The sequence below is a fragment of the Pan troglodytes genome, chromosome 1, assembly GCF_028858775.2.
Source record: "Pan troglodytes isolate AG18354 chromosome 1, NHGRI_mPanTro3-v2.0_pri, whole genome shotgun sequence".
Classification (NCBI taxonomy): Eukaryota; Metazoa; Chordata; class Mammalia; order Primates; family Hominidae; genus Pan; species Pan troglodytes.
In genome coordinates, this window is record NC_072398.2 from 83,407,731 (window position 1) to 83,434,787 (window position 27,057).

Consider the following 27,057-nt stretch of genomic DNA (forward strand, 5'->3'; position numbering starts at 1 on the left):
ATGTTGTGTCCAAGAAGAGTACTGCTAATGGTGAAACTAAGCCAAAGCAACAAATTGACAACTGGATGACCTGAGGCAGAGGCCAGTGAAGGACCCTGGATCACACAGTATGGGTTCCCAAGGACTTCTTCCTTTAGGAGACCTGGAGGTGGCGGAAGGGGATCCAGTTGCTTTTCTTTTCCTCCTCTGGTTGTCTGGGGAAGGAAATGTGGGAAAGGAGGGGGCTTTAGTGGCACCCAAGTTTGGCTTTAAGCAAGTTGTGAGGCAGGCAGTTTCTCCTTGGATCTTCTACCCCTTTAGCAATGATTCCACTCCTTTTCTATCTCTTTTTACCCCCAAATCTGCCCTCCAACACACACCCATCTAAGAGGTGTTTCTCTTTTGGCATTCCTTCTGCTCCTTGTGGCATCTTTGTCCCTTTGAATTTCACCCTGAACTTGCAAACTGGCCAGCATCCTCTGTGGCTTCTGGGCTGCTTACTGGGTAGTGCTGACAAACATCCTAAGAAGTTTACATGTCCTTTAAATCTCCCTAGAACCAGATTTCTGGGTTTCTGATAAATATCCACCAACATAAGAGTGAATTTTGATAGCAACCTTCATGGGGTCAACATCTCGACCTGGTGTAGTAAGAAGAAATTTACTTTGGACTTGCACAGAGCTGGACTCCAGCCTTAGCTCCTCTATGGGGAAGCTCTACGACCTTTCTATTAGTTTCCTCATCTGTACAATGGGGATCATAAAACCTATCTTGCATGATTGTCACTGAGATATTTGACAAAGTGCCACATACTACCTCCTAGCTCAATCTCTGTTAGTTTCCTTTTCTTTTGTAGGGTTATTATGAGCTTCATGTGAGAAATTAAATGTGAAAGGGCTCTGTAACCTATAAAGCTCTTTCTACATGTTGGATTTTGCTAATGAAAAATAATACATTAATAATCTAATAATAAGGGTGGAAGAAGGGAGAGGATCAGGAAAAATAACTCATGGGTACTAGGCTTAATACCTGGGTAATGAAATAATCTATACAACACACCCCCATGACACAAGTTTACCTATGTAACAAATCTTTACATGTACCCCTGAACCTAAAAGTTAAAAATAATAATTTAATAATAAAAGCACAGATAGGTAAGAGGAACAGCTAGATATTTAAAAGCTAGATATTTTGGAGGAGATCTGTTTTCTTTGGGGAAGGGTCTTACTCTGTTGCCCAGGCTGGAGCAGTGGTGCCATGATCGCTCACTCCAGTCTTGAACTCCTGGCCTCAAGCAATCCTCCACCTCAGTCTCTTGAGTAGTCAGGACTACACGCTTGTGCCACCATGCTCGGCTAATTTTTAAAATATTTTGTAGAGACAGAGTCTCACTATGTTGCCCAGGCTGGTCTTGAACTCCTGGCCTCAAGTGATCCTCCTGCCACGGTCTCCCAAAGTGTTGAGATTACAGGTGTGAGTCCTGTGCCTGGCCAGAGGTTTGTCAGTCTTATCATCTATGAATTAATTCAATAGACATCACAACCACATTTCCAAAACAAACATCAGGAATTATGATGTGACAAGTCAAAATGCATTGGTTGGGGACAGAATCTTTTAAATAGAAATTGTCCCATAAAATTTGAGACGTATAGTTTCTGTTCCTAAATAACCATTCAGTGATCTTGGAAATCTATAGTGCTGCTCGTCACCAACTCCTGATATGTTTCAATTCTGTTTGCAATGGACAATAATAAAATAATATGTGAGTGTGGCCTCAGGTATTCTGAGTTTGGGCACTGCTGTTTCCATCTGAGGACCAAGACCTACACATCTCAGTAGCACTGAAAAAGTGAACAAACTGGTATAGAGTGCCAGAAAACTTGATCAGAATACATTATATATACTCTAAACCTGAAAACCACACTCCCTAATATTGTGCTGGTGAGCTGGCAGGTAAAGGAAAAAACATTGAGAAAGACAGCAGCCCCCAGAAGAGAAACAATCCTAAAAGAAATGTCCAAATTGCCAATTACTTTCTGTTTGTCAAAGTCTCTACTGGAGGTGCATGGAAGTTTGGTAAGAAGAATGAACCTTTGTGCAAGATCCCTCAGCTGACAGACCTGTGAGTGCCTCTGGGTGGCTGCTTTGTCTTACAGAAGGCATTTTGTTTCCTGACACTTTTTCCTGTGGCCTTTGCTCTTCGTATTCTGTATGTTAGGCTTCTGTTTCTATCAATATTTGTCATTAATAGCATTTACATTGCTCCTTCAGAATTTATTTATTTTGAGACAGGGTCTGGCTCTGTTGCCCAGGCCTGAGTGCAGTGGCACGATTATAGCTCACTGCAAGCTTGGACCCCCGGGGCTCAGGGGATCCTCCCACCTTAGCCGCCCAAGTACCTGGGGCCACAGGCGTGTGCCACCACACCTGGATAATTTTTTTTTTTTTCTGAGTTTCACTCTTGTCACCCAGACTGGAGTGCAATGGCATAGTCTCGGCTCACTGCAACCCGTCTCCACGGTTCAAGCGATTTTCCCACCTCAGCCTCCCAAGTAGCTGGGATTACAGGCGCCCGCCACCACACCCAGCTAATTTTTGTATTTTTAGTAGAGACGGGGTTTTACCATTTTGGTCAGGCTGGTCTCGAACTCCTGACCTCAGGTGATCTGCCCGCCTTGGCCTCCCAAAGTGCTAGGATTACAGGCGTGAGCCACAGCGCCCGGCCCAATTTTTATTATTTTTATTTTTATTTTTTATAGACAGGGGATCTCTCTCTGTTGCCCGCAAACTCCTTGGCTCAAGCGATCCTCCAGCCTTGGTGAGAGCCACAGCGCCCAGTCTCTCTTTAAGAATTTAAAAAGCAGTTTCAGATCACAATATCATCTATCTCGTTCACAGTCCCCTTGCTTTTTACTGTCATCCTTTAAAAAGCATTACACAGTTACAGAAACGGTGGTTTAGCAGTGAAGTAACCACCAAAGACTCTTGGCACTCCAATCCTCTGCCTTCTTCAGGCGATAGGATTAAGAATGGGATCCTAGGATGCTTACATGCAATGATGAACCCGAAAACGCTTGCGAAGTGCTACGCAAATATTGATCACGAAGAAGGAAGTCCTCTTCCCGCCTGGAGACTGTGTGGGGTATGGCGGGGTGGTGGGGAGAATGTGGTGTCTTGCTCCACCCTCCTGGCGAGGGGAGGGCCTGACCTGGACCGCAGAGGAATCGAGTGACTGCCCCTAAAATCTCCTAGAACCGATTCCCGCGGCCCCGCCCCTCCCGCGGCCCCGCCCCTCCCGCGGCCCGTCAGCCTCTGCCGCGGAGCTGCGTCCGCCACTCATGTTTCTCCGAGCAGGCCTGGCCGCGCTCTCCCCGCTTCTTCGCAGTCTTCGGCCCTCTCCTGTCGCCGCCATGAGCACTGGCAACTTCGTCGTGTCGCAGCCGCTCAATTACCGCGGCGGGGCCCGCGTGGAGCCGGCGGACGCCTCCGGCACCGAGAAAGCTTTCGAGCCAGCAACCGGTAACTGCAACGAGCCAGCCGGGGAGGCTGGGGCGCCCTGGGGCCGGATGCGCGGATTTCCCGGCCAGCCCCCGTTTCCTGTGTTCTGCAGCGTTGACTTGAGCACAGACAGTGACAGTGGAGAGTCTAAGGTTGTGTGTGTAGGCAGCTAGCGATTCTGGGGCAACGCGAGTGCCTCTGGGCAGGGATGGGTAGGGAGGAAAAGAAAAGCTGATGAGTTGCGTGGTAGGATCGTGAGTTGTTTTACCCGGGCCAGAACAGAGTTCGCAAAGTACTGGTGGGGGAAGTCGTGCCTCTGTTAACTTCCTTTTTTGTTTGTTTTGAGACAGGGTCTCACTCTGTCGCCCAGGCTGGAGTGCAGGGGCACCATCTCAGAGCTCACTGCGCTCTCTACCTTACGGGCTCAAGTGCTTCTCCCGCCTCAGCCTCCCTGGTAGCTGGGATTACAGGCTCCCACCACCACGTCCGGCTAATTTTTGTATTTTTAGTAGAGACGGGTTTTCAGCATGTTACTCAGGCTGGTCTCGAACTCCTGAGCTTAGGTGATCCTCCCGCCTCAGCCTCCCAAAGTGCTGGGATTACAGCCGTGAGCCACCAAGCCCAGCCAACTGTTCCCCCTTTTAAAACCAGGACTGATGTATTATTGTCTTCAAATGTGTGCACAGGAGAGGTATTCTAAAAGAACGGGGCGGGGTTGTGGGGAAGATAATCATTTGTGCTGGGAATGAAGGAGCGCTCACAGATGGTTTCTAATGACTACGAATGAGGACTTTGTCTCCACATTCTAATATTAAAATATTTCTGCACATTAATCAGAATTGGGAAAGGAAAAAACCCCACCTTTATTCAGTACTTTCTTCCCCAGCTTTATTGAAGTATAATTAACAAATAAAAATTGTATATACTTAAGGTGTAAAACGTGTTGTAATGTATGTTATACCTTGCAAAATGATTACCACGGTCAATCTAATTATCCATTGCTTCTGCATAGTTAATGGCTTTTTTTGGATAGTGAAATATTTCAGATCTATTCTTTTAGCAAATTTCAAGTATATGATGCAGTATTGGTAACCATAGTCACCATGGTCTACATGAGCTCTCCACAACTTATTCATCTTGCTGAAATAAAACTTTTTAATCCAATGCTTAATGTGTGCTAAGCACTGTGCTAGGCACTGGATTTACTCTGGGAACTCTGAAGGTCACAGAGATAAGGAAGAAGGGGCTTTTTGTTTTGGTTTTGTGTTGTGTTTATTTTGCTGGGTTTTATGGAATATATGTGGGGAGAAAAATGTAAATATTTTGTGTAAAATGTAGCCAGAGCAATAAAACTGATTTGCAGGGGACTGGAGAATTTAGTATTTGACCATCCACACTAAACCACAGAGCAGTGACTTGGCAGAGCCAGAAGGCATTATCACATCTCTTCTTTATATAGGAGGAAACAGCTTCTCTACCCCGACCTAATCCTGATACAAAAGAAAGAAAAATTGCTCTTTGCTTTAATTGCCTACAGTGCGTGTGATCCTCAGCCACCGCCTTTACCAGCTGGCTATTCAAGTTTGTAACAGAAATTGCAGATTTGTGAAATCTCCCTGGAAAGAGTCCCAGGAGTTCTTGTGAAGAGGATATGCTGAGTTGGCAAACTTAAAGAATTCTTGTTGGTAGAGGCAGTACAGTCCTTGGGCTATGGGCCTAGAAAAACTGATTGTTTCATAATTTGCACCAGAATAGGGAGAGGGAATAAAGGTGGAATAAGAAAAGGAAATCTTGGAATTTTTGAGAAAAAAAAATGTTCCTTTAGGGTTGCCTTATCCTGATATTACTGCTTATTAACTATATTTATCAAGTATCAAGTAGTATGATATAACCTACATAGAATATAGACAAGGGATTTACAGTCAGAGTTTATAACCCAGTAGACTGATTACTTTTGACTTTCATTTTACAAGACCCCTGAGATTCTGAGATAATGTTTAGGATTGTTGCAAAACTTAATCAGAAGTTAATGTTAGTAAACTCAACTGTAAAATAGTAGAGGGCAGGGGTCCTTAACCCTAAATCCTTGATGAGTTTAGGGCAGGGGACATGACATTCCTGTAATTCTGTTATATGTTTAAGTACATTTTTCTGCAGAGAGGTCTGCAACTTTTATCAGACTCCTAATGTCAATGACCGCAAAATACAGTTAAGAACTGCTAGGCCGGGTGTGGTGGCTCGTGGCTGTAATCCCAGCACTTGGGGAGGCAGAGGTTGGTGAATCACGTGAGGTCAGGAATGTAAGACCAGCCTGGCCAACATGATGAAATCCCGTCTCTACTAAAAATACAAAAATTAGCTGTGTGTGGTGGCAGGCGCCTGTAATCCCAGCTACTCGGGAGGCTGAGGCAGGAGAATTGCTGGAACCCAGGAGGCGAAAGTTGCAGTGAGCCAAGATCGTGCCATTGCACTCCAGCCTGGGCAACAAGAGCGAGACTCCGTCTTAAAAAACAAAAAAACAAAACAAAAAAACCTGCTAGTATAGAGATGGTCACTAAATCAAACCATACTTAAAAACAAGAAGTTACGGTAGCTCACGCCTGTAATTCCGGCACTTCGGGAGGCTGAGGCGGGCGGGTCACAAGGTCAGGAGATCAAGACCATCCTGGTCAACATGGTGAAACCTGGTCTCTACTAAAAAATACAAAAAATCAGCTGGGCGTAGTGGCGTGCACTGGTAGTCCCAGCTACTCAGGAGGCTGAGGCAGGGGAATCGCTTGAACTCAGGAGGCAGAGGTTGCAGTGAGCCGAGATCGCGCCACTGCACTTCAGCCTGGGTGACAGAGCAAGACTCCATCTCAAAAAAAAAAAAAAAAAAAAAAGGGAATACTACTAAAAGAATATTGATAGATAATATTTTATTTAAATATGTGGCAACAATTTGAGTTAAAACTGATGTTTCCGCTCTTTATAGGCCGAGTGATAGCTACTTTCACATGTTCAGGAGAAAAGGAAGTAAATTTGGCTGTTCAAAATGCAAAGGCTGCTTTTAAAATATGGAGTCAAAAATCTGGCATGGAGCGTTGCCGAATCCTTTTGGAGGCTGCCAGGATAATAAGGGTATGTTCCAATTTATTCCCTTCCAGAAAACTCAGACATTGCTCTGAGGGTTCTTTGTGATGTTTGCAGTTCGACTTTGATGCAGCATTAGGCCATAACGTTTTTATAAAATGGAAAAACATTTCCACATGCTTACCTTAGTATATAAAACAAGTTTTTGTTCAATACTTCCCATCTGGATGTTGGCTCTTGGACATCTCCTTTGGCAGGTTTTCATGTTTGTAAAGCTTTGTTTTGAATTATGATGCACTCTTTATAGCTCATCGTCCTTTTTTTATTATTTATTTTTATTTTTTGAGACGGAATCTTGCTCTGTCGCCCAGGCTGGAGTGCAGTGGAGTGATCTCGGCTCACTGCAACCTTCGCCTCCCAGGCTCAAGCAATTCTCCTGCCTCAGCTTCCCAAGTAGCTGGGACTACAGGTGTGTGCCACCGTGCCTGGCTAATTTTTGTATTTTTCGTAGAGATGGATTTCACCATGTTGGCCAGGCTGGTCTTGAACTCCTGACCTCAAGTGATCCACCCACATCGGCCTCACAAAATGCTGGGATTACAGGCGTGAGCCACTGTGCCCAGCCTTCCTTTCTTTTTAAACCATGTTGTTTACTTGTTTCCTTTTTATTCTTTATTTTGATGATTCTCAAGTCTACCTTTCTTTTTCCGATTTGTTTTCAGATAGGGTTTTAAGTATCTTTACTTTAATTGGGAAGATTTCATAGATTTGTAGATGTTCCCTTTAAAAAAAAGAGAGTTAAACTTTTTTTTTTACATCATAAATATATACAATTTTTATTTGTCAACTAAAAAAAATTGTAAAAACAAGTATTTAATACTCATCGCAAAACATAAAAAGCCTGCAATGCAAAGGGTTTCTGTGGTGTAGTAGTTACCACGCTGGCCTAACACATGGAAGGTCCTCTGTTTGAAACTTGACGGAAACAAAAGGTTTCTTTTGTGTCCCAGAATCTGACCAGGCTGCCTCTTCCTGGGAGTCCAGAGCTGCAAGGAACAAGTGATAATCCTGCCTCTTTTTTTTTTTTTTTTTTTTTTTATACTTAAGTTCTAGGGTACATGTACACAATGTGCAGGTTTGATACATAGGTATACAAGTGCCATGTTGGTTTGCTGCACCCATCAACTCACCATTTACATTAGGTATTTCTCCTAATGCTATCCCTCCCCCAGCCCCCCACCCCCTACGGCCCTGGTGTGTGATGTTCCCCACCCTGTGTCCAAGTGATCTCATTGTTCAATTCCCACCTATGAATGAGAACATGCAGCGTTTGGTTTTCTGTCCTTGTGATAGTTTGCTCAGAATGATGGTTCATCTGAGTTCTGTCCCTGCAAAGGACATGAACTCATCCTTTTTAATGGCTGCATAGTATTCCATGGTATATATGTGCCACATTTTCTTAATCCAGTCTATCATTGATGGGCATTTGGGTTGGTTCCAAGTCTTTACTATTGTGAATAGTGCCGCAATAAACATACGTGTGCATGTGTCTTTATAGTAGCATGATTTATAATCCTTTGAGTATATACCCAGTAATGGGATGGCTGGGTCAAATGGTATTTCTAGTTCTAGATATTTGAGGAATCACACACTGTCTTCCACAATGGTTGAACTAGTTTACAGTCCCACCAACAGTGTAAAAGTGTTCCTATTTCTCCACATCATCTCCAGCACCTGTTGTTTCCTGACTTTTTAATGATTGCCATTCTAACTGGTGTGAGATGGTATCTCATTGTGGGTTTGATTTGCATTTCTCTGATGGCCAGTGATGATGAGCATTTTTTCATGTGTCTTTTGGCTGCATAAATGTCTTCTTTTGAGAAGTGTCTGTTCATATCCTTTGCCCACTTGTTGATGGGGTTGTTTGTTTTTTCTTGTAAATTTGTTTAAGTTCATTGTAGATTCTGGATATTAACCCTCTGTCAGATGGGTAGATTACAAAAATTTTCTCCCATTCTGTAGGTTGCCTATTCACTCTGATGGTAGTTTCTTTTGCTGTGCAGAAGCTCTTTAGTTTACTTAGATCCCATTTGTCTATTTTGGCTTTTGTTGCCATTGCTTTTGGTGTTTTAGTCATGAAGTCCTTGCCCATGCCTGTGTCCTGAATGGTTTTGCCTAGGTTTTCTTCTAGGGTTTTTATGGTTTTAGGTCTAACATTTAAGTCTTTAATCCATCTTGAATTAATTTTTGTATAAAGTGTAAGGAAGGGATCCAGTTTCAGCTTTCTACATATGGCTAGCCAGTTTTCCTAGCACCATTTATTAAATAGGGAATCCTTTCCTCATTTCTTGTTTTTGTCAGGTTTGTCAAAGATCAGATGGTTGTAGATGTGTGGTATTATTTCTGAGGGCTCCGTTCTGTTCCATTGTTCTATATCTCTGTTTTGGTACCAGTACCATGCTGTTTTGGTTACTGTAGCCTTGTAGTATAGTTTGAAGTCAGGTAGCATGATGCCTCCAGCTGTGTTCTTTTGGCTTAGGATTGTCTTGGCAATGCGGGCTCTTTTTTGGTTGCATATGAACTTTAAAGTAGTTTTTTCCAATTCTGTGAAGAAAGTCATTGGTAGCTTGATGGGGATGGCATTAAATCTATAAATTACCTTGGGCAGTATGGCCATTTTTGCGATATTGATTCTTCCTATCCATGAGCATGGAATGTTCTTTCATTTGTTTGTGTCCTCTTTTATTTTGTTGAGCAGTGGTTTGTAGTTCTCCTTGAAGAGGTCCTTCACATCCCTTGTAAGTTGGATTCCTGGGTATTTTATTCTCTTTGAAGCAATTGTGAATGGGAGTTCACTCATGATTTGGCTCTGTGTTTGTCTGTTATTGGTGTATAGGAATGCTTGTGATTTTTGCACATTGATTTTGTATCTTGAGACTTTGCTGAAGTAGCTTATCAGCTTAAGGAGATTTTGGGCTGAGACAATGGGGTTTTCTAAATATACAATCATGTCATCTGCAAACAGGGACAATTTGACTTCCTCCTAATTGAATACCCTTTATTTCTTTCTCCTGCCTGATTGCCTTGGCCAGAACTTCCAACACTATGTTGAATAGGAGTGGTGAGAGAGGGCATTCATGTCTTGTGCCAGTTTTCAAAGGGAATGCTTCCAGTTTTTGCCCATTCAGTATGATATTGGCTGTGGGTTTGTCATAAATAGCTCTTATTATTTTGAGATACGTCCCATCAATACCTAGTGTATTGAGAGTTTTTAGCATGAAGGGCTGTTGAAATTTGTCGAAGGGCTTTTCTGCATCTGTTGAGATAGTCGTGGTTTTTGTCTTTGGTTCTGTTTATATGATGGATTACGTTTATTGATTTGTGTATGTTGAACCAGCCTTGCATCCCAGGGATGAAGCCAACTTGATCATGGTGGATAAGCTTTTTGATGTGCTACTGGATTCTGTTTGCCAGTATTTTATTGAGGATTTTTGCATCGATGTTCATCAGGGATATTGGTCTAAAATTCTCTTTTTTTGTTATGTCTCTGCCAGGCTTTGGTATCAGGATGATGCTGGCCTCATAAAATGAGTTAGGGAGGTTCCCTCTTTTTCTAATGATTGGAATAGTTTCAGAAGGAATAGTACCAGCTCATCTTTATACCTTTGGTGGAATTCAAGGTTTTTAGCTTCTTTGTGATGGGTTCAAACATCATCCTTTACCTCAGAGAAGTTTGTTATTACCGATCTTCTGAAGCTTACTTCTGTCACTTGTCAAAGTCATTCTCCATCCAGCTTTGTTCCATTGCTGGTGAGGAGCTGCAATCCTTTGGAGAAGAGGCACTCTGGTTTTGAGAATTTTCAGCTTTTCTGTTCTGGTTTCTCCCCATCTTTGTGGTTTTATCTACCTTTGGTTTTTGATGATGCTGACCTACATATGGAGTTTTGGTGTGGATGTCCTTTTTGTTGATGTTGATGCTATTCCTTTCTGTTAGTTTTCCTTCTAATAGTCAGGACCCTCAGCTGCAGGTCTGTTGGAGTTTGCTGGAGGTCCACTCCAGACCCTGTTTGCCTGGGTATCACCAGCGGAGGCTGTAGAACAGCAAATATTGCAGAACAGCAAATGTTGCTGCCTGATCCTTCCTCTAGAAGCTTCGTCCCAGAAGGGCACCCACCTGTATGAGGTGTCAGTCGGCCTCGACTGGGAGGTATCTCCCAGTTAGGCTACTTGGGGGTCAGGGACCCACTTGAGGAGGCAGTCTGTCCATTCTCAGATCTCAAACTCCATGCTGGAAGAACCACTACTCTTTTCAAAGCTGTCAGACAGGGATGTTTAAGTCTGCAGAAGTTTCTGCTGCCTTTTGTTCAGCTATGCCCTACCACCAGAGGTGCAGTTTACAGAGGCAGGCAGGCCTCCTTGAGCTGTGGTGGGCTCCACTCGGTTCGAGCTTCCTGGCTGCTTTGTTTACCTAGTCAAGCCTCAGGAATGGCAGACGCCCCTCCCCCAGCTTTGCTGCCACCTTCGCAGTTCCATCTTGGACTGCTGTTATAGCAGTGAGCAAGGCTCCATGGGTGTGGGACCCGCCGAGCCAGCCGCAGGATATAATCTCCTGGTGTGCCGTTTGCTAAGACTGTTGGAAAAGTGCAGTATTAGGGTGGGAGTGTCCCGATTTTCCAGGTACCATCTGTCACGGCTTCCCTTGGCTAGGAAAGGGAATTCCCTGACCCCTTGTGCTTCCCGGGTGAACCAGTCCTAATGAGATGAACCTGGTACCTCTGTTGGAAATGCAGAAATCACCGTCTTCTGCATTGATCACGCTGGGAGATGCAGATCGGAGCTGCTCCTATTCGGCCCTCTTGATTCTGGACTCTGATAGTTAAACTTTTTATAGTCTTAAAGATCAGAAGTACCAGATGTTCATTATAGAAAGAAAATTCAGAAGAGAATACATCAAAATAAGAATCATGGATAGCTGAGTGGTAGGTCTTTGGTGACTTTTTGTCATAAGTATGTTACGTCAGAAACTGTGACGGGTCTGAGAGTTTCCCTTCTTTCAAAAGTGTGTGTGTATATGTGTATATATTACATACATATACATATAAAACACATATAATATACATATACATAATTATACACATATAAGCTATGTTATACACATAGAATAATATATAATCTATATAATATACATATATTCTATATTATAGTTGTAAATTACACAATTATGTGTAATATATGTATATTTTATACATATATATTCTGGCAAGAGACATGAGGCTTTTTGGATCACAGAGAAGGATGGTTTATTACAGCAAAATGCAGCAGCCATAGCAATACCTTAGCACTAGTTTCTGTTTATTTATTATTATTTTTTTTTTGTGATGGAGTCTCACTCTGTCACCCAGGCTGGAGTGCAATGGCACAATCATGGCTCACTGCAACCTCCACCTCCTGGGTTCAAGTGATTCTCCTGCCTCAGACTCCTGAATAGCTGGGATTACAGGCACATGACACCACACCTGGCTATTTTTTGTATTTTTAGTAGAGACAGAGTTTCCCCATGTTGGCCAGGCTTGTCTCGAACTCCTGACCTTAGGTGATCCGCCTGCCTTGGCCTTCCAAAGTGCTGGGATTACAGGCATGAGCCACTGCATCCGGCCTAGTTTTTTTGTTTTCAAAGCACCGGTCACCATGGTGAGTGAGGGGATGGGATGAGAACCAGGTGAGATCCCTGTGCATGCAGGAAGTTGCACCAAAGGAGAAGAACCCTAAACTTCTGAGATTCGTTTAAATAGAAACTACTGGCACATCTGCCCATCCTCTTCTCTGGGGAGAGAGTGAGAGAGATTGAGATTACTTATTAAGCAAATCTCCAGGGTTGAGAGGGAAGGTATCACTAAGTTTATTATCCTGGAGTATAAGCACATGTTTCAGGAACAGGAAGTAAAGAGGTTTACATTTCTAAATTTCTCCAGATTTCTTTATCTTTAGGGAGATACTGTCTCTGCCTTTCAAGGCCTTTGCTATTCAGTCAACTCGTTAGTGTCCTTTGCTTGGAAAGCCCTGACCATGCAGAAATATCAAAATATTCATATAGAATTTTCTCCCAACGAAGTATTTTCCCCGTTATTAAAAATTTGTTTTTAATTCGATAAACCAAAGATAACTCAAAGCAGATAATTTATTATTTTCATTTGCCCATTTTTTTTCCTGTGAATGAGCAGCATTGTAGGGCTGTTAAGAATTGGCTCCTTTATTGTTAGGAAATGACTTTTATTGATCCTGGGTAATATCTAATAATATTTTTTGCTCTGAAATCTGTTGTCTGATACTAAATTTCATTTCTTTTTACTTTACCCTCCCCTTTACTTTTCCTTTGATACCCGTGTGGTGTTTTATTAATCAAAAACCCACTGCTTATTATTAAGTGTTTATTAATCAAAAACACTTGTCTGATGATCGTGCTCTGGACCTGCCTTCACCCCAATTTATTCCATAACTGAATAGATCCCACTCTGTGACCACACCTACAATCATATTAGCCCTCAGTTTTCTTTTAAGTGATTTTTCTAGTTAATCAAGATCTGCAGTTCTTTGTTCTTTTTTGACAGGGTCTTGCTCTGTCACCCAGGCTGGAGTGCAGTGGCACAATCATGGCTCACTGCAGCCTCAACCTCCTGGGCTCAAGGGATCCTCTTGCCTCAGCGTCCCGTAGGTGTGCACCACCATACCTGGCTAATTTTTGTTTGTATTTTTTGTAGAGATAGGGTTATGCCATGTTTCCCAGGCTGGAATTTAAAAAAAATTATTGCTGTAAACAATTATTTTTTAAAATATTTTAAGAATAAGGTAAAATATTTCACATTTGTCCACATATTTACCATTTCTGGTTCTCATAAGTCATTTGTGTAGACCCAGACATCTGTCTGCTGTCATTTTTTTCTTCTGCTAGAAGGAATTTCTTCAGCATTTCTTTTCTGTTTTGTTTTGTTTTTTGAGACAAGGTCTCGCTCTGTCTCCCCAGCTGAAGCACAGTAGTGGAATCATAGCTCACTGTGGCGTTGACCTTCTGGGCTCAAACGATCCTCCCACCTCAGCATCCTGAGTAGCTGGGACTACAGACTCATGTCACCACACTTGGCTAATTTTTGTATTTTTTGTAGAGAGCGGGTTTATTCATGTTGCCCAGGATGGTCTTGATCTCCTGGGCTCAAGTCATCCTCCTGCCTCAGCTTCCCAAAGTGCTGGGACTGTACTTGTGTGCCACTGTACCCAGCCTAGAATTAATTAATTTCTTTCCTTTTCTTTTCTTTCTCTTTTTTTTTTTGAGATGGAGTCTCTCTCTGTCACCCAGGCTGGAGTACAGTGGCATGATCTCGGCTCACTGCAACCTCCGCCTCCCGGGTTCAAGTGATTCTCCTGCCTCAGCCTCCCGAGTAGCTGGGATTACAGATGTGTGCCACCATGTCCGGCTAATTTTTGTATTTTTAGTAGAGATGGGGTTTCACCATGTTGGCCAGGCTGGTCTCAAACTGCTGACCTCCAGTGATCCGCCCACCTCAGCTTCCCAAAGTGCTGGGATTACAGGTGTGAGCCACTGCACCCTGCCAGCCTAGCATTTCTTATAGTGCAGGTCTGTTGGTACTCTTTCAGATTCTGTATGTCTAAAAAAGTCTTTTTTTTGCATCAATTTTTGAATGAATTGTAGGTAAATAGTTTTTTCTTTCAGTACTTTAAAGATGTTGCTCCACTGTCTTCTGATTTGTATTGTTTCAGAAGAGAAATTTACTGTCATTTTTATTTTTGTATCTTTGTATGTTATGTACTCCCTCTACCCCCGCCCCTGGCTGTTTTAAGATTTTTCTCCTTATCACTGGTTTTAAGCAATTTGATTATGATGTCTTTTGGTGCAGTTTTCTTCATATGTATTTTTCCTGAGGTTTATTGATCTTCTTAGATCTGTAAATTTGTTTCATTTGGAAAAAAAATTTGGCCATGATTTCTTTAGTTTTTTTTTTTGCCCCCTCTTCCATCACTTCTCCTTCAGGGCCTCCAATTACACATATATTGGGCTGCCTGAAGCTATCCCACGTCACTGATGCTCAGTTCATTTTCCAGTTTTTGGGTGTGTTTATGGGTTTTTTTCTCCTTCTGAGCCTTCCCTCCCACCCCCTGTGTGTGTGTGTTTTGTTTTCAGGTAATTTCTATTGTTATGACTCAAGTTCATCGGTCTTCTATAGTGTTTTATCTGCTGTTAATCTCATCTAGTGTATTTTCATCTCTAGATTAATTTGGGTCTTTTATATATGTGTTCTGTGGCTCTCCTTAACATGCTTATGTTTTTCTGTGCCTTCTTGAACATTCGGAGTATAGCTATCATAACTTAATGTTCTTGTCTACTAGTTCTGTTGTGTTATTTCTGAATGTGTTTTTATTGGTTAGTTTCGCTTCCTGGTTAAATGTTGCGGTTTTCTACTTTTTGCATGCCTGGTAGTTTTTGATCACTAGACATATGATCTCTAGTGAATCACTAGGGCATATTATATTGCTGGGTGCTGGATAGTCTTGTACTTTAAAAAATATTCTTAAGCTTTGTTCTGGGACACAGTGAAGTTACTTGGAATCAGTTTGATCCTTGGAAGATTTGCTTTTAGATCAGCAAATTTTGCCACGTTATTCAATACCCTTCTGACTGCTTAACCCTGTGATCTGGGTGTTAATGAGGTTTTCTCACCATGGCTGGTGGGAACATGAACTATACCTGGCCCTGTGTGAGTTCTGGGGCTTTTTTTTTTTTTTTTTTTTTAAACCTTTTCTTCTTGGGTAGTCCTTTTCCCAGTCTTGGGTAGTTTTCTCACACGGGTACTCAAAGGGGAATCTGCAGATTTCTGGGGTTCTCTATCTGTGCAGCTCTTTTCCCTTCCACACTCAGTCTTGAAGAACTGTAGCCACTCAAAGTTCCCTAAATTCCCACTCTGTCTTCTCAACTCACGTGTGTGCTGGGCGCCACCTAGCTTCCTCCTCCCTGCTCTGTGGCCTGAAAACTTTCTCTAGGCAGTAGACTCCAGCAATTGTAGGGCTCACCTCATTGGTTCCCTCCTCCAGGGACCACTGCCTTGAGTTGCTTAATGTCTGATGTCTGAAAATGGTTCATGTATTTTATCTGGTGTTTTTAGTTGTTTAAGGTGGGAGAGTGAATCTGGTCCCTGTTAATCCATCTTGGCTAGAAGCTCATTGATTCCTAGTGGAAATGAACATTTTTTTCCATATTTTCTCATTTTTACTTTGAATCCTTTGGTACTTTTACCAGATTGTATAGATCTTGTCTGTGAGACCCAGTCATTTTTCAGTTGGAGACCCCTTGTGAAGTAGCTATCATTTGGATTAAAAGGGGAGGGAGAATGTTACTTAAAACGATGACAAAACTATCTAAATAAAGAAGAGATTGTGTATGTAGGTTATCTTCTTGCCTCCAGCCCTGGCTCAGGTTGGTTTGTCGTGCCACCAGAGTGGTCCTCCTACAGAAGCACATTTGATCATGGTACATCCCTGGGTAAAACTGGCCATGGTCCCCCTCCTTAACATGGCCCTCAGGCCCTGTTTCTCCAGCCTCGTCTTTTCTCTTCACACACCATAAGACCCAGCTCTCCTGCACTACTGGTCCTTCCTCCTTTACCATGTGTATACTGTCACACCTCATGCTTTTACAATGCCATGACGCTGAGTTTGGTGCTATTCTTTTGTTTTTCTTGCCTCTTGTGCTTACATGTTTAGCATTTAGTGGTCTGTACTGTAATTTATCCCTCCCTCCCTCCATTTTTTCCTTCTGGGCAAGGTGATTGTTGTACATAATTGTATTATCAAAAGCATCTTGAGATGTATATAGCTATTTTACCTATTTGAGAAATGAGAAAATGCTCAAAAAGGTTAAATAGCTTGTCGTAGATCATATAACTAGTAAGTATAAGAGCTAGTCTGTTGGGCTTCAAAGCTAGACATTAAGGCCTGCTGAGGGGTTCGAAGTGAAAGGGAGAAGTGGGGGACCTACCCTTGGCTTCTAATCTTTCATCCCAGTGAACACCTGGTCAAGTCATATTGTAAAGCAGGGTGATTTAGAGGAGGAACAGGGTTGGGAACAACACATGTATTTCCTAAGAAATACTTGTAGCAGTATGTTGTTATGGTGAACAATTTTATCTTATGGTTATTCTTGCAATAGTAGCAGGCAGAAATTTTTGTCAGAGACATCTTTGATGATCCTTACGTACTATATCAGAAGATCTCCTAATGCTCTTTAGTAGATAACTTTTTTTTTGTAAGGATGGAGAATAATAGAATAACACAGAAAAAATTTCCCAAGGCCATCTAGTTAACTGAATTTTCTCTGAGAGTTGAAACCCCAAAACAGCCCCCAAAACCACTTGCCTATCCATTATTTTAAAAGAGAAAAAAATCTCCAGAGTAAAAGTTTCTATTCTCTTAGTAAATGTTCCAGGGCTTAGCAGCGATAGAATCACAGATTACTTCCTATTTGTTCACTCTTACACTAAAGTGTAAGCAGAACCGTGTTTCACTATTGCCAGTGTAATATCTCTTCCCTGTATTTGAAATGTTCTGTACTGATTCATTACTTTATTCAACCGATTAATGCACTAGCCTCTCTAGGGCCTAGTTTCCTCTTGAATTCAAGAAACAAAATTTAAGCTACTTATGGTTGATTATACCTTTGGAAAACTATTTTGTGTTAATTATACTCAACAAACTTAAGAATGGGGAATAATTGATGCTTGGCGTAAGAATTGATGTATGCTGTCCTCTTAGGGTACCCTCTTTCTAGGGTCAGCATACTGGGAAACAAGTTAATTGTCAAAAGGTTGTTTTGTTGAGTGTAGAATCAGGAAGGGAGAAGGTAAATTGTTGGTTTAAAAGGGAGTTTAATTTAGACCAGGTTTGAATGTGAACAGATTATCCTTTCTGAAGGAAAATGTCTATTCAAAAATTGCAATATTGATTTAAAATGTGCTGACTTGCCCTTTTAGAAGTAAGCTCTTAAAGGGATAGACAGGACTGATACTCTTTTCCCTAGTAATGAATGTAGAATGAATGAGTCAAAGCACTTTGTACCTCTGGCCTTTATAAGAAATACAGCATGTCCAAATCTCACTATCCAACTGTCCTTTCTTGTATTTCATATTGGTTTTCATATTCCTACTTTCATCTTTTCTGAGCTTTGTACTGTGGATAGATGCTTGAGTTAGTTTCTGTTGCACTCCATTTTGCTTCTGGCCAGCCTTACTGCTTATCAGTTTTATAAACAGAATGTTCCTTCTTGTCAGTTGCTTAATCTTTTATGTATGTTCTGATAGTCACCCTATTATTTATTTTAAATTGGACCCATAATAGCAACTGCCTACTTCTTACATATTCAATTCTTTTATGTTCTTTAGACCAAAGAAAGGCATTATTTAGCTTTCTTTCTTAGGTCTAATTTCCTAAACCTTTAAGCTCATCACTGGACCATCTATTGAATTTCTTTATCCTTAGTAAGTTGTGGAGCCCAGAACTAGAAACAGTATTTGAAAATAGTATTGATTGAATGCTAAGTATTAGAAAATATTAGAAGAGAATATGCTGCAATTCTTTGGGTGACTTAAAGTGATGCATATTACAACCTCTTAAATGCAATTGTGTGTTAGAATATTTTGTATAATTTCCCTAAGAACTGTTTTCTCTTAGCATATATGAGCAAACATACATATTTACGTACATGTACGTATTACATTCATTTTCCAAAATGAATTATTCTTCCACTTGTGAGCCATCCATTTTCTCTCCATTCTCTACCCCTCACCTCTTCAATAAATATACACTTCAAATCAGAATGGGCCTGCCCTGTGACTTTCAGAGCTTCGGAGGGCATGGGTTCATTCCTGCCCGGTCTTGCCCCTTCTTTTACTAACTGATCTTGAAATAAAGTAGTGGTCTTAAATCTTTGTCGATTAATTAACAAGGGAAGAACAGGGCTGCTGTTCAGCTATAAGCCTTTATCTCTCTTCTAAATGTAACACTGCCATTTCTTTTCATTTAAAGTGAAAGCTATTTCTAGTTTTAAAAATTGAGCAGTGTATTCTATTTAAGCATTAATTACATCAAGACATATTGGAATATGTCTTAAATCTAGTCCTCTGCTTTACCCAAAGGAACGGGAGGATGAAATTGCTACTATGGAGTGCATCAACAATGGCAAGTCCATCTTTGAGGCCCGCTTGGACATCGACATTTCCTGGCAGTGCCTGGAGTATTATGCGGGCTTGGCTGCATCCATGGCTGGTAAGTCCTCACCTGGTGTCTGTGACCAGCTGATAATGAGGCAGAAGAGCAGGGCCTAGTGGTGAAGGGCAAAGATTTTGGAATTAAGACAAACCTGGGTGAAAGTCTTGGGTTTGTCACTTTCTACCTGGGTGGCCTGGGAATTACTTTATCTTTCCTAATCTAAACTGGAGATGATAATTCCTACCTTCTTGGGTTAAGGATTAAATGAGATAGTGCATGTAAAGCACCTAGCATGATACCTGAGCTTTAGACCAAATTGCTGAAAAACCAGTTTTCACAAGAATCAGTTTGTCATATTTACCAGTTTTATCTATTTAGCAAACTTTTTTTTTTGACAGTGTATAAAGTTTTCAACAATTGATATTGGAAGGTTGGTAGGGCCTAGGAAGGTTGCAGGGAACTTACATGCTTTCCCTGCTGTTGAGTGTTCCTCTCATTTCCATTTTGTTTCTTCTAAGCTATCTAATAGAGGCTCAGTAAATTCTTAGAGAATTGTTAAATCAAGTTAGATGAACATGTGTTTGAAGGATAGGCAGGGTTCTCTATGTGGAGAGAATACGTGGAAGCCAGTGGAAGAATGCCTGGAACAAATAGAAGAATGGAGACAGGGTGAGCCTGGTGTATTGGGAGAAGTGGGGAGGCTGCGTTGACTGGTGTACAAATCAGACTGGTACAGATGTTGGTGAAATCCTGGGGAGCACAGACCTGCATCCTGCTTTACTCCTGTTTTCCCCATAGGTGAACACATCCAGCTCCCAGGTGGATCCTTTGGTTATACCAGAAGAGAACCACTTGGGGTATGTGTGGGAATAGGAGCATGGAACTACCCCTTTCAGATTGCCTCTTGGAAGTCGGCTCCAGCATTAGCCTGTGGTAAGAATGAATTATCCCTCCATTTGAGAGCCATTCGTTCATTCTCTCGTTCGTTCTCTCCCCATTCTCTACCCTTCACCTCTCTATAAACACACACTTTAAATCGGAAGGGGCCTGCTCTGGGATATTCAAAGCCTCAGAGGACATGGCTTGTTCCTGCCCTGTCTTGCCCCTCAAGGAGCTTATAGTTTAGGTTGTACACAATCATGTCTAGATATTCCCAGGTTTTATTTATTTAATTTTGTATATGAAAAGAAATTTAATTTTTTTCTTATTAAATTGAATTAGATTTGTGCTACTTATAAGTTCTCTTCCTTTCTGGACAAGAATTTTAACGTAGGAGTTAGCACTTAGGAGTTTGACTTCATTTACGAAGCAGAAGATAAACTCCTTTCTTCATTTGGGTCTTAAGAGAAATGATAAGCAAGGCTTTGATAAGCTCCTTATCAAAGAGGAGCTTTGGCTGATTGACATAAAATAGTTTTCTTACAGTATTTAAAGAGAAGAATCTTTGAGGAAAGAAGACTAATTTTATCTTAGAAAAAATTGTAATGTTAAAAAGCATTACTGTTAGGACATTATATTGAAATGCAGCTTTTGTCCTGTTGCCATTGCATGTTCTTGTTTTAGCCTATTTCTCTTTGAGATACAGCTGTGAAAGAGGAAAAAGAGGCCCAGAATTAAGTCACTAGCTTTGGGGACTCTCATCAAGTGAACCATTCTGGTCTTCAATGTCAACTTTTATAAAATGGAGCTAATGATACCTACTTCATATTGCTGTTGAAAGTGTTAAATGAGATAATATATGTGAAAAGGCCTAGATATGCAAATGTGAGACTGGGCAACTGTAGGGTTTGGGATCTGTTTAATGAGAGAAACCAAGATGAAAAGGACAAGAGTTGTTTACTTATTGATATGGTTTGGCTGTGTCCCCACCCAAATCTCAACTTGAATTGTATCACCCAGAATTCCCATGTGTTGTGGGAGGGACCCAGGGGGAGGTAATTGAATCATGGGGGCTGATCTTTCTCATGCTATTCTCCTGGTAGTGAATAAGTCTCATGAGATCTGATGGGTTTATCAGGGGTTTCCGCTTTTGCTGCTGCTTCATTTTTCTCCTGCCGCCAATGTAAGAAGTGACTTTCACCTCCCGCCATGATTCTGAGGCCTCCCTAGCCATGTGGAACTGTAAATCCAATTAATCCTCTTTCTGTTCCCAGTTTCGGGTATGTCTTTATCAGCAGCATGAAAACAAACTAATATGGTTATTAATAACATTTTTGATGTAGGATTTGGTTGGGGAAGAGGAAACAATTGGAATCACTTTTGAATTGTCCTCTAGTCCTGTTTTCAGGGGATCACTGGTCTTAGAAAGTCTTTTTATGTTTGTGTCTTGGGTTTATGCAGGTAATGCCATGGTCTTTAAACCTTCTCCCTTTACACCTGTTTCTGCATTGCTACTGGCTGAAATCTACACTGAGGCTGGTGTACCTCCTGGGCTCTTCAATGTGGTGCAGGGAGGGGCTGCCACAGGCCAGTTTCTGTGTCAGCATCCCGATGTGGCCAAAGTCTCCTTCACTGGAAGTGTGCCCACTGGCATGAAGGTGAGGACAAAACCAGTATTGGTCAACACACATGGCATTTGGATATGGCAAATCTGGTCCTACCCAGAGTATATTTTGGAGGCTTCTCTTTTGATTTTACCTAGCCTGAATTGGGAATGGGAAGAAGATTTTATTAGGCAGAGGTGTGAAGTTTCCTGTAAAAGTATGAAGGGGGAAAGGGAGTACACATGGGGTGATTTGTGTTAGGCCAGGTAGGGGCGGAAATTAGCAGCCCCAGCCTAAGGAGAGGATGTGTCTTAGTGGACAGGGGCCTGGGCTGCCACTTGTATTGTTTAGTGACTTAATTTCTTGTATAGAAGGAAGGATTTTTACTCAGGCTATTTCAGATTCATTATTTTGACATTAATTTGTGTTCTGAACTCTGTCAGCCTTAAACACAATAACAATAACACAAAAGAATTTCTGGCTATGACAATCCTGTGAATTGACAATATTTTTTATTTTTATTTTTTTGAGACAGGGTCTCACCCTGTTGCCCAGGCTGGATTATAGTGGTGTAGTCATAGCTTACTGCAGCCTTGAACTCCTGGGCTCAGGCAGTCCTCCTGCTTCAGCCTCCTAAGAAGCTGAGACTATAGTCGTGTGCCACTGTGCCTGGCTAAGTTTCTTATTTTTCTGTAGAGATAGGGTCTTGCTATGTTGCCCAGGCTGAGACAATATTTTTTAAATGAACTCCCTCTTCTAATGTCAGTGCAACTCTGTGGATTCTCTTCAGTTTTCTGGAATAGAATATTTTAATAGACAAAAGGCAAAGGATATTGACAAGAATAAGGCTACAGGTCACAAACAGTTCAAGATGATTTTGTAGGTTCAGGGTCTAGTTGACTTAGCATGCAATATAATTTGTGTTAAAGTTCTGAATACCTTGTCCTTGTTCTGTAAGATCATGGAGATGTCAGCTAAAGGAATCAAACCTGTTACCTTGGAACTTGGAGGCAAATCTCCACTCATCATCTTCTCAGACTGTGATATGAACAATGCTGTGAAGGGGGCGCTGATGGCCAACTTCCTCACACAAGGCCAGGTATGTACCTGTCCCTGGAAGAGGTGTAAAAGGAATCTCTACCCCCTCATCCAACAGTGTGTTTTAAAGCTTTTTGTTTTGCAATACTTTCAGACTTACAGAAAAGTTGCACAAATAGTACAAAGAATTCCCATGTACCTTTGAACCAGATTTCTCAAATATTAACATTTTAACAGATTTACTTTATCATCTTCTTTATCTGCCTGTACATACGTAGGCATATTAAGTTTTTCTGAACCTTGAGAGTAAATTGTAGACATAAGGCCCCTAACCTCTAAATATAAAGTTCCTAAAAACAAGTGCATTCTTTTACATAAGCACGGTACACTTAGTAAAATTAAAAAATTAACATTGTGATAGTACTGTTACTGAATCTATAGCCCTTACTTAATCTATAGCCCTTATTCAAATTTTGCCACTTGTTTGACTAATGTCCTCATAGTAAAATAGAACAAAAATGGTTTTTTTTCCGGTCTAGGATCCAGTCAAGGATGATGCATTGCCTTTAGTTGTCTTGTCTTTAATCTCCTTTAGCTGAGAACAGTTCTTCAGTTATTCTTGTCTTTCAGGACATTGACATTTTGGGAGAACAGGCCATTCATTTTGTAGAATGTTCCTTAGTTTGGGTCTGTCTGATGTTTCCTGTTAGATTCATATTATGGATTTTTGGCAAAAATACCACAAACATGATGTCATATCCTGCTCAGTGGTGATTTAACTTTGATCACTTGCTTTAAGGTAAGTCTTCACTGTAAAGTTACTGTTTTTTACTTTGTGGTTAATAAGATCTTGTAGGAGGTATTTTGAGACTATCCTGTTCCTCATCAAACTTTCATGCAGTAAATACTTCTATCACCACTGACGATTCTTGCTGAAAACAATTTTTATTATGGTGGTTGCAAATGGTGATTTTCCAATTCCATCATTTCTTCTATATTTGTTCACCTTCTACTGTAAGAAAGAACTTGCCCTTCACCCCTGTTTGTTTTCCATTCATTTATTTATATCAGTAGGGACCCATGGATTCTTATTTCATTCTATGTGTTATAATCCAGTACTATCATTATTTATTTATTTTTTATTTTTATTTATTTACTTACTTATTTTTTGAGACGGAGTCTAGCTCTGTCCCCCAGATGGTAGTGCAGTGGCACGATCTCGGCTCACTGCAACCTCTGCCTCCCAGGTTTAAGGGATTCTCCCACCTCAGCCTCCTGAGTAGCTGGGATTACAGGCGCCCGCCACCATGCCCAGCTAATTTTTGTATTTTTAGTAGAGACAGAGTTTCACTGTGTTGGCCAGGCTGGTCTCAAACTCCTGACTTCACAATTCACCCACGTTGGCCTCCCAAAGTGCTGGGATTGCAAGTGTGAGCCATTGTACCTGGCCTTTATTTTATTTTTTTATTGAGACGGAGTCTCACTCTGTCACGCAGGCTGGAGTGCAGTGGCACGATCTCAGCTCACCGCAACCTCCACCACCTGGGTTCAAGTGATTCTCCTGTTTCAGCCTCCCAAATAGCTGGGACTACAGGTGTGTGCCACCACGGCTGGCTAATTTTTTTTTTTTTTGAGACAGAGTCTTGCTCTGTCGCCCAGGCTGGAGTACAGTGGTGCGATCTCGGCTCACTGCAAGCTCTGTCTCCTGGGTTCATGCCATTCTTCTGCCTCAGCCTCCCGAGTAGCTGAGACTATAGGCACCCGCCACCACGCCCGGCTAATTTTTTGTGTTTTTAGTAGAGGTGAGGTTTTACCATGTTAGCCAGGATGGTCTGGATCTCCTGACCTCATGATACGCTTGCCTTGGCCTCCAAAAGTGCTGGGATTACAGGCATGAGCCATTGTACCCAGCCTCATTATTTATTTGGATGCTAAAATAATTGCAGATGGCTGGTGGGAATCCCTTTCTGTGACCTTTTGATATGCCCTCATTATTCTTTGAATACTTCATTACTTTCTGGCATAGCAAAGTGTTCCAGACTCATCTCATACTTCCCCTGGCTGCGCTCTGGAACCAGCCATTTCTTTGAAGGAGCCCTGGTTCCATTATTGTTTATCTGTTTATTATTAATTTTTGAGACAGGGTCCTGCTCTGTTGCCCAGGCCGGAGTGCAGTGGTGCTTTCTTGGCTCACTGCAATCTCGGCCCCTCCAAGGTCAAACAATCCTCCCACCTCAGTCTCCAGTGTAGCACACCACCACATTCAGCTAATTTTTGTATTTTTTGTAGAGACGGGGTTTCACTGTGTTGGCCAGGCTGGTCTTGAACTCCTGGGCTCAAGTGATCCAAATGCCTCGGCCTCCCAAAGTGCTGGGATTGCAGGCATGTGCCACCGTGCCCAGCCTGTTTTTTATTTTTTGTAAATTTTTTTTTATGATTTAGAAGGACTATCTTCAAACCAGTACAACTATTTCATAAATAATATCTGATTGGTTTCTAACCAGTTGAGTAATTTGTTGCACGATAAGCCACCTCACATCTTTCAGCAAGAAAAACACTAAGTCTGAACAGTAAAGACATTACACAATGAGTTAGGACACAATTAAAATCTGCTTTAAATATTTTTTGGGGGGAGAGGACACCACACTTCTCTACTCAATAAAGAGAAACAATTTTGCAGTCCAGAGGTCTTTTATTTTTTTACACCTATCATGCCATGAATTCATAGGGAATAGGTTCCAGCAGCTCAGGCTCCTTCCCGTTGGTTCTCACACAGTGGGATTCCCTGGGTGGAGTAGGCTGGTGCTTCAGCTGAAACCAGGTACCTTTCTCTTTGGCTTCCTTCTTTTTCTGATCATCTTCTTTCATGCATTTCAGAAGCTATCTTGGGTCTTAGAGTGCTTAATGTGCTCAATGTGCACGTTAATTCTCTTGGCAAGAATTTTGCCCTTAATTTGTTTACAACAGTGCCAACAACGTGCTGGGTAACATTGTAGACTCTTCCAGTTTTTCCCAGGTAATGCTTTTGGGCATTCCTTTTTGAATAGTACCCATTCGCTTGATGTCTACAGTATTGCCTTTCTTATAGATTTGCATGCTCGTGGCCCAAGGAACAACTCCATGTTTTCTAAAAGGCCTAGAGAACATATATTGGGTAATTCTTCTCTTTCCCTGTGTTTGTCGTTTTGGTGAATTACTGGAAGACGGCAGTACCAACCAAAAGCCCTGGTTCCATTTAGTGGTAAATGGTATTTAGAAACCAAGATCTGAGTGCCAGGTGTGCTTATTGCTACTGGTGTATCATTGCTTCTAGGCCCTCTCAGAGGCCAGTGCTGGGAAATACATGTTTGTATATATGTCTGTGCACATATCTAGTTCTGTATCTGTCTATCTACATAATAATAAGTTCATCCAGATACTTTAATTATAGTCTAATACCACAGGGTTCATTTCTGCCTTCTCCCTTTCCATATTTGTATTTGTTCTCTGACAGTAAGAAATTTGACTCCCATTATCCACAATGTTTATCTAATTGCTCATCATAGAATACACTTAGTATTCTAATAATAGTAGTTTCAGATTTGTAAATCCATACCTCTGTGGAAAATAAACCTTCTAATTAGAGCTCAGAATTTTTTTACAGTTGTTTTTATATTCAGCATGAGAGTATAGTCAGAATACTGTGTTCAAAAGTTACTTGGGTCAGTTCTACCTTTCCTTCACCCTCCTTCAGTGTGGTTATGATACTCATTTAAAATAACAGATTCATTTGTTTGTGTTTGTATTCATTTGGGTTTTATTTCCCCCATCCTTGCTGATTTTAAAATTTTATTTTGATTAGGCAAAACACAAACATGGTTCTAAACATCAGAATTTTACAAAAACAGATACTCAGAAGTGTTACTGCTCCCCATCCTGTGTACTCTGTTTCCAGTGCCTCCTTCCCACCCAGTTTTGTCCATCTCCTGTGGGTAGCCAGTCTGATTTGTTTCTGGTTTTTGCTTCCTGTGTTTCTTTTTCCACAAATGAATAGGTACTTGTATATTTCTTATTCTTCTTTCATACACAAAAGGTAGCACATTAGAGGTACTCTTTTGTACTTTGCTTTCTTTGCTGTGTGTGTGTGTGGATGAATATACACACACAAAGAATACATATAGTATAGAATATATAGAATAAATATATAGAATATTCTACATAATCTGTACTATGTATACTTTATATATATATAGAGAGAGAGAGAGAGCACTAAAAATAATTGTGACGTAATGTGAATTTATTTTATTATTATTATTTTTTCGAGATGGAGTCTCACTCTGTAGCCCAAGTTGGAGTGCAGTGACACGATCTTGGTTCACTGCAACCTTCGCCCCTGGAGCTCAAGCGATTCTCCTGCCTCACCCTCCCAAGTAGCTGGGACTAGAGGCATGCGCTACCACACCCGGTTAATTTTTTTGTATTTTTAGTAGAGACAGGGTTTCACCATGTTGGCCAGGCTGGTCTTGAACTCCTGAGCTCAGGCGATCCACCCGCCTCAGCCTTCCAAAGTGTGGGATTATAGGCGTGAGCCACCACGCCTGGCATGAGCCACCATGCCCAGTGTGATTTTAAATATGTATCACAATTTATCCGTTCATCTGGCAATGGGGTTATTTCCTTATCTTGGTTATTGTGAATAATGCTGCACTGAGCATGGGAGTGCAGATATGTCTTTAAG

At 41.4% G+C, this 27,057-nt stretch overlaps 1 protein-coding gene and 1 pseudogene across 1 annotated transcript in view; one reads left to right on the forward strand and one right to left on the reverse strand.

Annotated features, from left to right (window-relative positions):
• Positions 1-3,313: 3,313 nt before the first annotated feature.
• ALDH9A1 (aldehyde dehydrogenase 9 family member A1) overlaps positions 3,314-27,057 on the forward strand; it is a 36,269-nt gene continuing 12,525 nt past the window's right edge. The window contains 6 exon segments of the mRNA NM_001279820.1: positions 3,314-3,498; positions 6,452-6,597; positions 18,747-18,876; positions 19,618-19,752; positions 21,160-21,356; positions 22,261-22,401. Of these exon segments, the coding sequence (NP_001266749.1) occupies positions 3,390-3,498; positions 6,452-6,597; positions 18,747-18,876; positions 19,618-19,752; positions 21,160-21,356; positions 22,261-22,401 (858 nt within the window). The 5' untranslated portion in view covers positions 3,314-3,389.
• Positions 24,975-25,592, reverse strand: LOC134807865 (large ribosomal subunit protein eL21-like; annotated as a pseudogene).